The 13,359-nt window shown below is 39.6% G+C and overlaps 1 protein-coding gene across 1 annotated transcript in view; it reads left to right on the forward strand.

Annotated features, from left to right (window-relative positions):
- The window catches only part of LOC138023460 (ATP-dependent RNA helicase DDX4-like), a 25,966-nt gene extending 12,891 nt beyond the window's left edge, over positions 1 to 13,075 (forward strand). The window contains exons 7-16 of the mRNA XM_068870461.1: positions 1,189 to 1,332; positions 2,420 to 2,506; positions 5,392 to 5,732; positions 5,900 to 5,993; positions 6,535 to 6,821; positions 8,071 to 8,383; positions 8,968 to 9,067; positions 10,597 to 10,867; positions 11,589 to 11,693; positions 12,295 to 13,075. Of these exons, the coding sequence (XP_068726562.1) occupies positions 1,189 to 1,332; positions 2,420 to 2,506; positions 5,392 to 5,732; positions 5,900 to 5,993; positions 6,535 to 6,821; positions 8,071 to 8,383; positions 8,968 to 9,067; positions 10,597 to 10,867; positions 11,589 to 11,693; positions 12,295 to 12,459 (1,907 nt within the window). The 3' untranslated portion in view covers positions 12,460 to 13,075. The remainder of the gene's footprint in view (positions 1 to 1,188; positions 1,333 to 2,419; positions 2,507 to 5,391; positions 5,733 to 5,899; positions 5,994 to 6,534; positions 6,822 to 8,070; positions 8,384 to 8,967; positions 9,068 to 10,596; positions 10,868 to 11,588; positions 11,694 to 12,294) is intronic.
- Positions 13,076 to 13,359: the final 284 nt, after the last annotated feature.

Below are 13,359 nucleotides of genomic sequence, written 5' to 3' on the forward strand. Positions count from 1 at the left end.
AGACTGTTACCTTAAGGTACAGTTGTAATTTCTAATGACTGTTGTATTAACAAGAAGGAAATTAGTACTCAAAAGTCAGTGTTAGGGGTCTATCTCAGAGAATTGTAAATGGCCAGGAAACTCGATGCGATATTGTAAAACTAATATGTGATTTCCCTATTCAAACTGACCATAAAATTGAGCGCGACAGGCCAGACATTGTAGTTGTAAACAAGAAGATAAAGAGCTGTGCACTAATTGATATTGCATGCCCATTTGACCATCGGGTAAAGCTAGGGTAGTTAGAAAGAACAAGAAAATATAGAAATGTAGCAGGACTTACGTGTAAACAGAGAGATGAAGCATCTGTGGAGTTATAAAGAAGATGAAGTTCCCTTAAGTTTGTCACTGGCAGCCTTCTCAAAAGATTTTTGGGGAGCAGGTCGTAAAGGTGCTAAATACACCCAAGTGAGTGCCGAAAGGATGCAAGCTTCAAGGGGGGTCTGGGGGCATGCTCCCCTAGGGGAATTTTTTTAATTTAGACACTCACAGATACAATTTAGTGCAATCTGGGGATTTAAAGTGCTGAAATTTCACATAATGGAATTGACACTTGCATGGAGTCTGATAAGAAATACTGGAATGTTAGTTACATAAACATATTTATGTGCGCAACGCAAAAAAATATTGCAGATGTGAATTTGTACGTCAAACAAGCTTTTTTGCAAGTTTTTATAATATCTCCAGTGACTTTACGTTCGAATTTGTTGTGTCTGACATTTTCTGACTAGAAGGAGAAAGTCAAGTCTGCGGAGGCAGCTCATTGAGCCGTCAACCGGCCAGTTTTGAGAAGGCTACACTGGTACCCGTAAAACAGGCAGTAAAGGTTTTGAGCAAAGTCCAAAGAACGTAGGACTTGAAGGCAGTCTACTGCCATTACAGACAGCTTGTTTACTCAGAACAGCAAGAAGTATTAGAAAGTTCATGGATGCACTGTACCTAAAGGGATGGTAAAACACCTGGTACCGGGAAACAGACAGGTTTAAGACCAGAAATACGGTGTGAACTGCGAAATAATGATATTGTTGATGGTGATGATGATAATGACCATAATATTATTATGGAAGTTTCAAGCACAAAACAGTTTAATGAAAGGTTGGAATTTACTTGTAAATGTATGGTGTTAATCTGTTTTTGGCCTTTTCTTAGCACATGGCAATCCACCTTCGTGGACGAGTGACAGCCATCAGCAGTATACTACACGCAGTGCTGTTGATCTCCAGCAACAAATGAATGTTACAGGACGCTTACCTGATGAGGCATTTCCTGAAGACATTCCACAAATGACAAATGGTAGGGTTTAATGTTTGTCACAAGCTACTGTTAGTATTTACATGTACTCATGTGACCTTTTATGACCTAAATATCAGCCCAAAAAATTGCCCTCGTCTTATACTCGAGTGATTGAGGTAGCGCTGGTTTGGTAGCCCTAGAACTATAAGATAATAATTATTAGCATAACAATTGCCTATAAAAATCTCTGTTAAAACGACCTTACAAATCAAGTTCTGATTGGCTGGACATTTTGTTGTCAACACGAAAGATACATCATTAAGTGGGTTACAATGCATCTTATCTTATCTTTTATAGTAGAGCGGACTGATATTTAATTATTTTGTTTCACTTCACTTCATTGAACAATCTCAGTAGCTTAGTAACCTGGCAAAAGCATTCCAAGATTGGGGGTTGGTTATTTATGGAGCCAGTTTTCAAAACTCTTTGGTGCTGCTTTTCCACCAAATCTTTGTTCTATGTTAATGTTAAGAGGAAGGTTAGTTTCATAATAAGAAGATTTAATTTGCAACATGTCTCGCATAAAAACATAGAAAAAACTTCTCAAGTAAAGTGAAATACTCGTGTCATTGCCTGCCATGTTACAAGAGCTGATAAACTTCATCTGCAGTAGTTCATTTTTCATCCACTGCAACTGCAAAATAATTCTCGCAAATCTGACATTAACTCTTAGGACCAATTCCATCGATCTGAATTTCAGCTTTTATCCAGAAATGAAAAAAATCAGTTTTTGGCCTTAAAATGGGGAACTGACTTGTACACAAGTTTGACTTACACATGACTTGTATACATGAGTAAAGAAGGTACTCTTTATTTCAGGAGCAATAAATTCTCAGTTATGATTTGATTTCTGTACAGTGTCTTCAATTAGTGCTCCAGCACTAATACACTTGACACTTAAAATTGCTTGTTCTTTTTAGAGAATGTAGAGCAGACTTCACTTTTGCACAAAATGTCTTGTTTGTTGCCCAGGTTGCTGCTCTCTGTGCAGTGTACGTGGAAAAAAAAGCAGAAAGCTTTCATGTTATTGGCTGACAAGTAGGGCAGGAATGAAGGCAAACTTTAGGTTGATGGCTTTTATTTGCAGGTTCTCAAAGTTTCCAAAGACGTGGTGAGATAGACCACTTTGCAAGAGAATGGCCAAATAAATCACCAGAACAGCACACAGAGAGAGGTTTGTTTGTGATGTGAAATGCTATCCCATTCTTGATTATCAATATCTGGAATGCCTCAAGGAGTGGGTAGTTTCCCCTGACCCTTTGTTGATTCAAGTTTACCTCTTTCTCCATGTATCTGTACTGTAACAATAGTTTATTTCCATTTGGAGCTCAAGATAGCAGGGTTGCACTGGGTTGGGGAACAGGATTGCTCTGTGGGGAGAGCACAAGTTTGCCTTCCACTTATATGGCTCATGTTCAGTTTCCAGGCTCTCTTGTGTAAGTTCTTTTTTGCGGCTCTCGGAGGGTTTGTCATGCTTTTTTCTTCTGTTTGGCTCATCAGAAACCGACATTTAATTTTATGTGATTTGGTTTTGTTTGCAAGTCAGCACTTGATCTTGGCTATAATACAGTACATTGTACATGGACTGAGACAAAATAAAGTGATCATTTGTTATTACAATAATAATAATAATTACTATTGCACTGTAACAATTTGCATTACAGTTGTTTGAGATACAGACAGATATTTCACTTGTCCACTGGTTAGGGAGCTTCTCCAAATTAAATATCAGAAATTTTGGTTTCCGATGTCACTATCGGCATTTTCCGATTCCGATAGCTGCTTGTGTCTGACTCAAGAATTTCCGATTTGAGGTTTCAAAATCCCGATAAAATCGGACATCAATCGGACATCAATCTGGATTGGTATATCGGCACGCAATGTTTTTATAAATGAGTGGATTTAGTATAAGCGTACAGATCTTCGATCTCACAGATCATAATCTTTCGGTGCACATGTTTCTCCAATTTATGCTCCTGTTGTTTCTATTTTTAACTTCCAACATCTCAACAACAACAAAAATGACTGATTTCAAGCTTTCATAATGACTCTAAATACCTTCTTGGAAACCAAACTTAAAGGTGAAGTGCAACACTTCCGTTGATTTACATGAACTTGGCAATTCTTTAACTATCTGTGCCAGTTTAAAAAACCATGAAACACTTGGTAAAAGTTGAGAATCCGATCCCACCAACGCGTCGGTCGACTGTCGGTCAACTGTCATCTTCAAGGGATCTAATATCAGGTTAAGTTCCTTTCCTCTGGGCTATGCAGATTTCGGAAGCAAAATCGCGCGACTTACCAGCCTTTCAAAGCCTACTGTGGTTCGTGCGCTGGGTGAGCTAAGAACAATCTGTTCCAACAAAGTCCTGAATGCTGGAATTAAGCTTAGAGGCTTAGGGAAGACCGTGGAAATAGACGAGTCGAAGTTTGGTGCCAAGAGAAAGTATAAGAGAGGGAGAGTATCGGAAGGTCCGTGGGTATTTGGCGTAGTGGAGCGAGGATCGCAGAAGGTGCTGCTCTTCCGCGTTCCTGACCAAACTAGAGAGACCCTTGTTCATCGTCTCATCACTACACATATCCAACCTGGAGCTCAGATCAATTCACTCCGTACATACCACTAAACCAGCTAGGATATATCCATGTATCAGTAAATCATTCCAAGAACTTTGTTGACCCTGACAGTGGTGCACACACCAATACCATCGAAGGCGTGTGGGATTTGGTCAAGAAGAAGTTGAAGTGGATGTGTGGTACCCTGTATGAATACCTACCCACAATCTAAGACATAATTAGTTGGGACACTTGAGCCGAACTTCGATTTGAACTTACCGTGAATAATGCCTGCTCCCTCTCCCCCCTCAATGTTGCCTTAGAATTATTTTTTTCCCACCTGAGCAACCAAGTATTCATACCATTCCGACTTTTGTCAACATTGAGGGGGGAAAGAGTGAACACTGTCCCAACAATTATGTCTTAGATTGCAGCTACTTGGATGAGTTCACCTTTTTTTGGAACTTCGGAAAAGACCAAGCATTTGAGCAGTTGCTGAAAGACATTTCTGAACAGTTTCCACTGCAGTAAAATTGAAATTACAAACGGCTCCTTTAGGAGCCACCACATATTAAAAAGTCAATGATCAATAAAGAGTTTAAACTTCCCAGTCCTTTACAATGAACGAAAAATAAGCACGTCGGTCGACTTGCAAATTAACTCCCCGCTTTGGTAACTGACCCCTTCCAAAACATTGAGAAGACCTACTTGTAGGTACTAGTGTTTCATTTTAAAAATGGAGGCTATTTGCCTATCACGTTTTCATCGTTCCTTATGAAGTTGTTCTTGCTTCCAACTGAAAGAACTAACAAAATTATAAAGAGTAAGTATTACGACTAACGTGTCGGTAGTGTTTCAACCAATGTGTCGGTAGTGTTTCGACCAACGTGTCGGTAGTGTGTCGGCCAATGTGTCGGTAGTGTGTCAGCCAACGCGTCGGTAGTGTGTCGGCCGACGTGTCGGTAGTGTGTCAGCCGACGTGTCGGTAGTGTGTTGGCCGACGTTTCGGTGGTGTGTTGACCGACACATTGGTGGGATCGGATTCTTAACTTTTACCCACTTATATATACATGTGCTTTATTTCGTCAAACTTTCATTGCCAAGATCGAAATGTTCATTCTCCTAACTTGTACCATCGATTTTTTTGTTTGGTAGACATGAGAATTTGGTATTATATCAAGATCACATCTCAAACACTGATAATGATAGTCCAGTTAACAACATACTAGATTCCACGTTGTCATGCATCTGTTCAGTAATAGATCACAGATGACGTCAAAATGTGGTAAGAACAAAAAAGTGGCTAAGGATAAACTACAGGCATGACCCGCGTAGATTAGCCTTTCCTACCAATGGGCGTGCACAATTTTAGGAATCCCTCTTTAATCCTTTGACTCCCAGTAGTGACCAGTGTGTAAAATCTCCGCACAATATAAATGAAATGTCAGTCAGACAGGTATTGATAATGAAGGTTAACTGGTTGTTTGAACATTTTATTTTGTCAAGAGCCTGTGAAGAGGCTCCCTCCAGTGACGTACATTCCACCTGAACTCCCAGAAGACATCAACGAACTCTTCCAGGATGCGCCACACAGTGGTTTGAATTTTGACAAATATGATGCCATTCCTGTCAATGTTACTGGCAAAGAAATACCTCCGGCAATTTCAACTTTTGAAGAAGCTGGGATTTTAGATCAGTGTGCAGCAAATATCAAGAGGGCACAGTTTAGAAAGCCAACACCGATTCAGAAGCATGCTATTCCAATAACACTTGCTGGTAGAGACTTGATGGCTTGTGCCCAGACTGGCTCAGGAAAAACTGTAAGGAGAATTTATCTTTCTAATAATGCTCTGACTTGAAACTTACAGTCAAAGATTAAAGGCATGTGTTAACACGTAAACTAATGAAATGTAAACCACCATTTTAAGTAGAAACTTGTTTAAATAATTATGCTGTTGGTCATGTGACCAGTTCCCCAAGGAGCTTCATTTAGCAGTTTTTTTTGCTTCACCAGATATGTCCAGAAATGACCCTATTAAGATGTGCACAGATTTCAATAAGCATCGCAAAGTGTCACATTGCTCTTCTTCCTAACTTCAACATCACTGGTGCAAATGCTTAGACTTAAAGGGATACTTTGTGTTGGATGTCAAAATTGAGCAGGCATCTAATTAGGGTCAAACCTGGACATGAGTGCAGATCACTTCAGCCATTCAAATAGACCTTTTTATCTTTTTCGTTTTGTTTTCGCATGTCAGACCATGTGATGTTCTCAAGGAATTTTTTCTTTTGTGTTTTCATAAGTTGTGTGTACATAATTATGGACATGCGTAAGATGGAGAACTTTTTCTAGGGTTACATCACATGTTCTGAAATGGGAGAATGAAACATACAAGCTAAAAAAGGTCCACTACTTGAATTATAGGTAGGTTGGTCCCTAAAGTTCTTTTTCATACTTGTTGTAAGTAAAAGAGATTTGCAATTACACTTGTAACTTTTGTGTCCCCATTGCTCACTCTTTAATGTCATTTTCCTTTAGTTTTCAACTGTTTTAAGAGCACTTCAGACTATATTCAAATTACAGTAGCATTGAGCTTAAAATTTGGCAAGTTTTAATGCATTGATGTTGGTTGTGTTTATATGTTGCAGATTTACTGCTAGTAGTAACTGGTCTGATCAGACGTGGTCTGCTTGATGGGGGTGGATACTTATCTGGTGAGACCCAGTCTCCAGCAGCACTCTGTCTTGCTCCAACACGCGAGCTTGCTGTGCAGATACATAAGGAAGTTTGCAAGTTTGCTTATGAGACAGTGATCAATGCCAAAGTTTGTTATGGTGGAGTCAGTGTACAGCATCAACTTGATAAAATACGACGTGGTTGTCATTTTTTGATTGCCACCCCAGGAAGGCTTATTGACTTTGTTGAGAGGAGTCGGGTTAGTATACAAGTTTGACCTATAGGGGTCTCTTTGGTTACACTTTTTGCCTCATTATCACAAAAGGTATTGTTTTCTAATCAATCAGCTGTGAATAAAATATGGAATAGTGAAAGTGCATTGCATAATGAGTTATCTCTGAAAATTTGAATGGCCAAATAAAATATTCTTTTGTTGTAATGCTAATTAGCCTTTCTAGCCTCACTACGACAAGCAAATTTCAAAAGAACATTTGCTTCAAAATAAGGGTAGTAGGTCTAATTAACGTAAATACAACAATGTAATGGTGGTCGCTATTTATGAAAGTGGTCTATATGCTGAATAGAATGTATGAGACGATTAGTGCCTTTGGCACCCAATAATTTATAATTTTTTGATAGCTAATAACTGGTTGGTCATTGGAGCTAAGCCCTTTTTAATATTATAATGTGAACAATGATGTCAGCAAAGATTCCCTTATAATATTATTTCATGTACATTGTAGGTCTCTGTACAACCACTTTCACTCTGAAAAGTCACTGTGAGAAAAATCTAGAAGTTAATAGACTCTGCAAAAAGAAATTGCAATATTCAGGATACTTTTGTGACTAAAATGCTTCATTACAAGAAGACTGGCAGATATGGCTCGGAGTATGTGAATGAATGTGTTAATAGACTCTGCAAAAAGAAATTGCAATATTCAGGATACTTTTGTGATTAAAATGCTTCATTACAAGAAGACTGGCAGATATGGCTCAGAGTATGTGAATGAGTTTTCAAAAGGATTTCATTATAAAAAAATGTGTTTTAAAACCAAACCTATGACTCTGATCTGCAAAAGAGTCAACTTGCAACACTTCTCAACATCGTGCTGTTGTATGAACAAGTGAAGGTGTGGCTATAGCTTGGGCCTTTGGTTCCCTCATGGCAAATGCCTTCATAACATGCGTTAAGAAACATTTTATTTTGAAGTTTTACTTCAAAGCTTTTCAGTTATATTGTCTACATTTGTTCCTCAATGAACAAAAAGAGCAATAACGATTAACCAACTGTAAATCAACTGGTTTGAACTTCAAGGTATTCAGAATGTTGTGGCTATCTTACATATTGTCTTTCTTCCAGTGGAGAGACCCTAATTCAGAGGCAAAGAAACTCTTTTCATGACTTTTCACAGTTCCTTCTCAACAATTTTTTTCATTGCAATTTCTACGGTTGAATGTTTTAATTTTAGTTTCAACCATGTTTTTTTTATTCTTTTTTTTTTTGAAAGGTGAGTTTGGCCAATGTGCAGTATCTCATCTTAGATGAGGCAGACCGTATGTTGGATATGGGGTTTGAAAATGATGTGCGAAGAATAGTCACGGGACTTGGAATGCCTGATAAGATGCACAGACAGACATTAATGTACAGCGCCACCTTTCCTGATGAGATTCAGCGACTTGCTGCTGACTTTTTGAAAGAAACGTATCTGTTTGTTGCCGTTGGTACAGTTGGTGGCTCAAATCTGGATATAAGTCAAACAGTCATTACTGTTTCTAGAGACGAGAAGCAGGAGAAACTTTTTGAAATTCTGCTTAATTCTGGTATGTAACACAAGCTATTGTTAATAATATTTCACAATTACTCCACAAGGGCGCGTTGGATGTGAGATTACCGATAGCCAACGATCGAGGCGCGTAGCGCTGAGTTGGTTATAATCACCTCGTGAGTGGAATAATTGTTTTGTTAGAAACTGTCACAAATTATGGATAAATCTTCCCTACTTTATTTTGTAAAAATAACAAAACTGATTCATAAGTTATTCATACATAAGCACGTGCATGAGACGACATTTGAAAGAAACTGTTCCCTGGAGTAACATCACGTGGTCTGAAATGGGAAAACAAAACTTACAAGCTAAAGAGGTCCATTAGTGTCCCGGTGCTAAACGCACTTGTCACTTGAATAAAGGTCATCGTCATCATTATCATTATCATCATCTTTACTACAAAGGTGTTATGATGGTAGTAATTGGATTTTAATTAATATCCAGTACTTATGCAGTAAGTTGGATGTCAAATGCTGCGCATTGAAGGCAAAATTTCGAGATGGAAACGTCTAAATGTGTTTGCTATACATGTTGGTAAGTACAGAGATTTGATCTAAGATAATCTCGTTTCCAATGCAGGCACAGACCGCACTCTCATATTTGTGGAGCTGAAGCGAGTTGCAGATTTCCTGGCCTGTCTGTTGTCAGAAAACAATTTTCCTACTACAAGCATTAGCGGGTATGTTTCATCAATAAGATTTATTTATAACACTAATGAGTAATGCTTTTATCACTCCGCCGGCTTGATGGCTTAGTTGATGGAGCAGCGCAGTGTAATCACTCGGTCATGGGTGCAAATCCCGTTCAAGGTTACTTGCAACTGCTTAAGGACGGTGCCTACTTTATTGTTGTTGCGCATACGTTCTGCGCATCTCGAGATACTCCAATTTCCTATGGGTGGTGCTTATGAATACAGGGATATTTTTGTGCGGTTCAAAACTATGCAGCCAAAGCAGAACTTTGCCAGTCCTCTTGGTATCCAAAAAGAAAATTGGGGTAACCATGCAAATTTCAGAGATAACTAAGCTTCAATTTGGAAAAGAACGCCATACAATGGCTTTGTATTTCAAAGCTTTTTACGAATATTGTTGATTATCTTCAAAAATGCGTGGTTACCCTCAATTTTCTTTTTGGATTTCAATAACACTTGTTAAGATCTGCTTTTCCCGCATATTCAGTAAACCGCGCAAAAATACCTTTGAATTAGAAGGCACCGTCCTTAAGGTGATTCCTCAAAAAAAAAAAAAACGCTGTTGAACGATTTTCTTGAAACTTTCCCTGAATGTTCCCTACTAATCCCTGTTTTGAGAACTACAATAAAAAAGATAAGTCACCGTGCTTGCTTAAGAGATATAATGGGCCAATCTTACCCCATTGATGCCTGTACTGATACTAATCACGCGCGTTATTTCATCGGCTCAGGGTACTTTTTACTTTTCAGCGTGTGAAATCAATTGTGTTACAGAAAATGCACATTTTTCAAGCAATCACGCATGTAGTTATACCAAAACAGTTATTCACCTCAGGCTCGGCGAATAATTGTTAATTATTATATGGCTGGGAGTGTTTTACCGGGAACTAAAACACTCGTTGAATCGCAATACCACCACTACATCCGGGAACCGAGTGGCGTATTTTTCTTATGTATCACGAGTGGTCATATTGAACAACGATGTCACAATTCCCGCCTTTTTTCGTTTATCTTAATACCCAGTATTTGTCTTCACGGAGCTAGTCATATAATACGTAGATTTATTGACCACGGCCCGGTTCTTCGAAAGCCGGTTAACTTAATCCAGGATTAGCGTAAATTTTGGTTGCATTTTTCCAACTTTTTGGTGAAAGTTTCTTTTACTTATTTTCGCTTTTCAAGACTGACTTCCTCTACTGTTAAGCTTTGCCAAATATCAGCGTTGAACAGCATTTGGGAGGAGAGAAATAAACTCCTTGGTTAATTTTTAAACCTGGGATTAGCGTCAATCGGATTTTGAACAACCGGGCCCATGTAATAAGAATGAAATCACACGTCTGCTCGAAGATATAAATTTTATATTCTCTTGGCAAGGACAATATGCATTTATTGTTCTTGCTACGAGAACATAAATTCATATCTTCGAGCTAACGTGTAATGCCCTCTATTAATCTTTGCCTTTCATATTTCTGGTATTTATGGTCTGAAGGATGCGTCTTTATCGTTTGTACTTACAGAGACAGAACACAACAGGAACGCGAAGCTGCTCTTCGTGATTTCAGGACTGGCCGAGCACCAGTCCTCGTTGCAACGTCAGTGGCAGCGCGGGGTCTGGACATCCCAGATGTCAAACATGTGATCAATTATGATCTGCCACAGGAAATTGATGAGTATGTTCACAGAATTGGTCGCACTGGACGGATAGGCAACAAAGGAAAAGCTACGTCATTTTTTCAACCCGGCAAAGATGAGAAAGTCGCTCGCAGTTTGGTGAAGGTCTTGTCGCAGGTAATGTTAGATAAAGATGCGTGACTTGAAATCGTTTGTCTTTGTTTGATTAATGTCGAGAGTGCTTTTTCCGCTTTGAAAGAGTCTTGCCGTGACATTTAGATTTCACTGTAAATTTCGTAAGTAAATATCAAATGTCAATATTCTTATTCGTTATTACAGCGTTTGGATATATCTTGAGCATTTCTGGTTTTTTGGTGGGGAGGGGGCATCCAGAATTGCCCACCTCCACCACCCAGAAAAACCAGGATGATTTTCCCTGGTTTTTCTTACCCAGTTTTTCTTCTGTCATATCAGCGCAGTCTCTTTTGGATACTGAGTTAGTCAAGCCGCCTCCCTCACGAAATAGTCTACCAACCCTACATTGATACCCATTCAAAAGAAGTTTTCACGTTACCCGTTACCTAATCGCTTCCATGTACGTGGATGACAATACTAAATCCCTTATTTCCTTGATTTCCGTCATCCAGCAGCAGCTGTGTACATTACACGTTGTCTGAAGACATTGGTCGTTATTTTTTGGAGCTTGCAAGTGACGGGGATAAGAATTTCTCGTTCTTCTCTTCCCATTCCGCCCGCGCCTTCACTGCTTAAACCTACAACATTACACGACGCGTTCGTAGACCATTGGCATGGTATTGTAATCGGCGTAAAACATGGAATATTTGTTGACGAAATGTTATTATACTACCGTCTTTTTGTCTGTGTGATTGTGCGACAGGCCGACCAGGTTGTCCCTGAGTGGCTTGAACATGCGGCAGAAGAAGCAGTAGGCTCGTCCTATGGCCCCGCTGGAGGAAAATTTGCGTCTAAAGACAGGAGAGAGGTAACGAAACTTTAACACGTGTTATGCAATTTTGAATAAAATTTGCCTGACAAAGAGGTAGCTAAACCCAATTCTCACCCATAAACATTTATCCTAGATTTACGCGTCGAAATCTTGTATCACAACTGTCATATTTCCCATTACACCTCTGCCCCAACAACATAAAGCATTGCACAAAGAATCTCCCGCTCCTGCTCCCTTTGCTTAAAAGAAAAGTGACAAAGAATCGCCCGCCCGCCCTCCCTAACGTATTGTTACTTCCAGCTGTACTGGAAAACTGACTGAATGAAATATGCACCTCTTAATCAACTGAGCAGTCTACTTCCTTTGTATAATTTCAAGGCAAGCCCAATGTTAGGGTTAGGGTTATGGTCCATCGTTGATTGGTTGCTTGATTTGGTCCGTTGTTTTCTGAGCCAATCCCGAGAGCCGTTGTAATTGCTGCGTACTGACCTTTCGAAGCGGGCTCCTTCGTCTTCGCCCGCAATCATAATTGGAATAACAGCTTTAATGTGGGCGATAAGAATCTATGATTCGAGGGCTCGGGGCTTTTATCTCTGTAATGCCTTTAATCTTTTTGTTTTTAATTTTTCGTCTTCAGAGAGATCGCCACAGGGGGTCAACGCACGCTCAACCAAGAATGAGTGGCCCTGTGAACGGGATAGATACTGTGACTAAGAGTATGGAACGAGTTAGCATCCAGCCTCCCATGGCCATCAATCCTGCAGGCAATTCATGTAACCAGGACGAGGAGGAATGGGACTAAATTAGCCGTCATTGAACCTTAGATTGGATACTCGTACCACTTTGTTCAGAGCGTTACTCCACGTTGCATTTACATTCAGTCCCTACAGTGAACTGTTTGGTTTCGTTTTGTTAGCATGTCTTGTTGGCTGTGACCAGCTGCGTTTTATCTTGTTTGTTTTGCATATTTTCATGTTTTCACCAGAAGTTTGTATATTTATGGCGGTGCGAACGTCTTTCCTGCCCTCTCTCCAAAGTAACTAAGTCAATGTGATCAGTCGTGGCCTATGCAGCTGTATGTCGGGCGCGTCACGCGACCCCGCTTTGTAGGGGAACATTGCGTAACCAAATAGTGCAAGTTATCCGCAAGGTGAAGGAAGTAAATCGGATCAGTTGCTTTTGATTGGCAGATTATCGGTGACGTGGTATAATCTGCTTGTCCTGTTGAGCCTTGTCTTCTGCCTCTAAGGATCTAAAATTAAATTGTATCCACAAACATTTGGTCCTTCGATGACTAAGATGATAAGAACATCCAAGTTTTCCTCCTTGGCTGCAGAGTTTCGAGTAGTCTCTATTTATTATAAAACCAAGGACGACGCAACCTCTGGTATCAGGGATTAGCTTCATTAAAATGTTGAAAGTAATGTGGCTACTTTAGTAGTGCAATGGGCCAGTTTCCCTGTTGTCATTGGCACACGAGAACATCCATGTCGTCCCGGTTTCCTATTCCGGCCACTGACATTTTTACAGCCATCCAGAATCGAGTTTTTTAGGATAGGCCCGCACCTTTAAAGCCTAGGTACTTAATGTATCCCTTATTATAATGAAGAAATAGCCTAGTATAAAGGGGTATCCATGGATACGCGTGGGTTCACCCAATACCTTGTAATATTAAATGCACTGTAAATAAGGGATACATGAA

This window comes from Montipora capricornis, chromosome 11 (genome assembly GCF_036669925.1).
Source record: "Montipora capricornis isolate CH-2021 chromosome 11, ASM3666992v2, whole genome shotgun sequence".
Lineage (NCBI taxonomy): Eukaryota > Metazoa > Cnidaria > Anthozoa > Scleractinia > Acroporidae > Montipora > Montipora capricornis.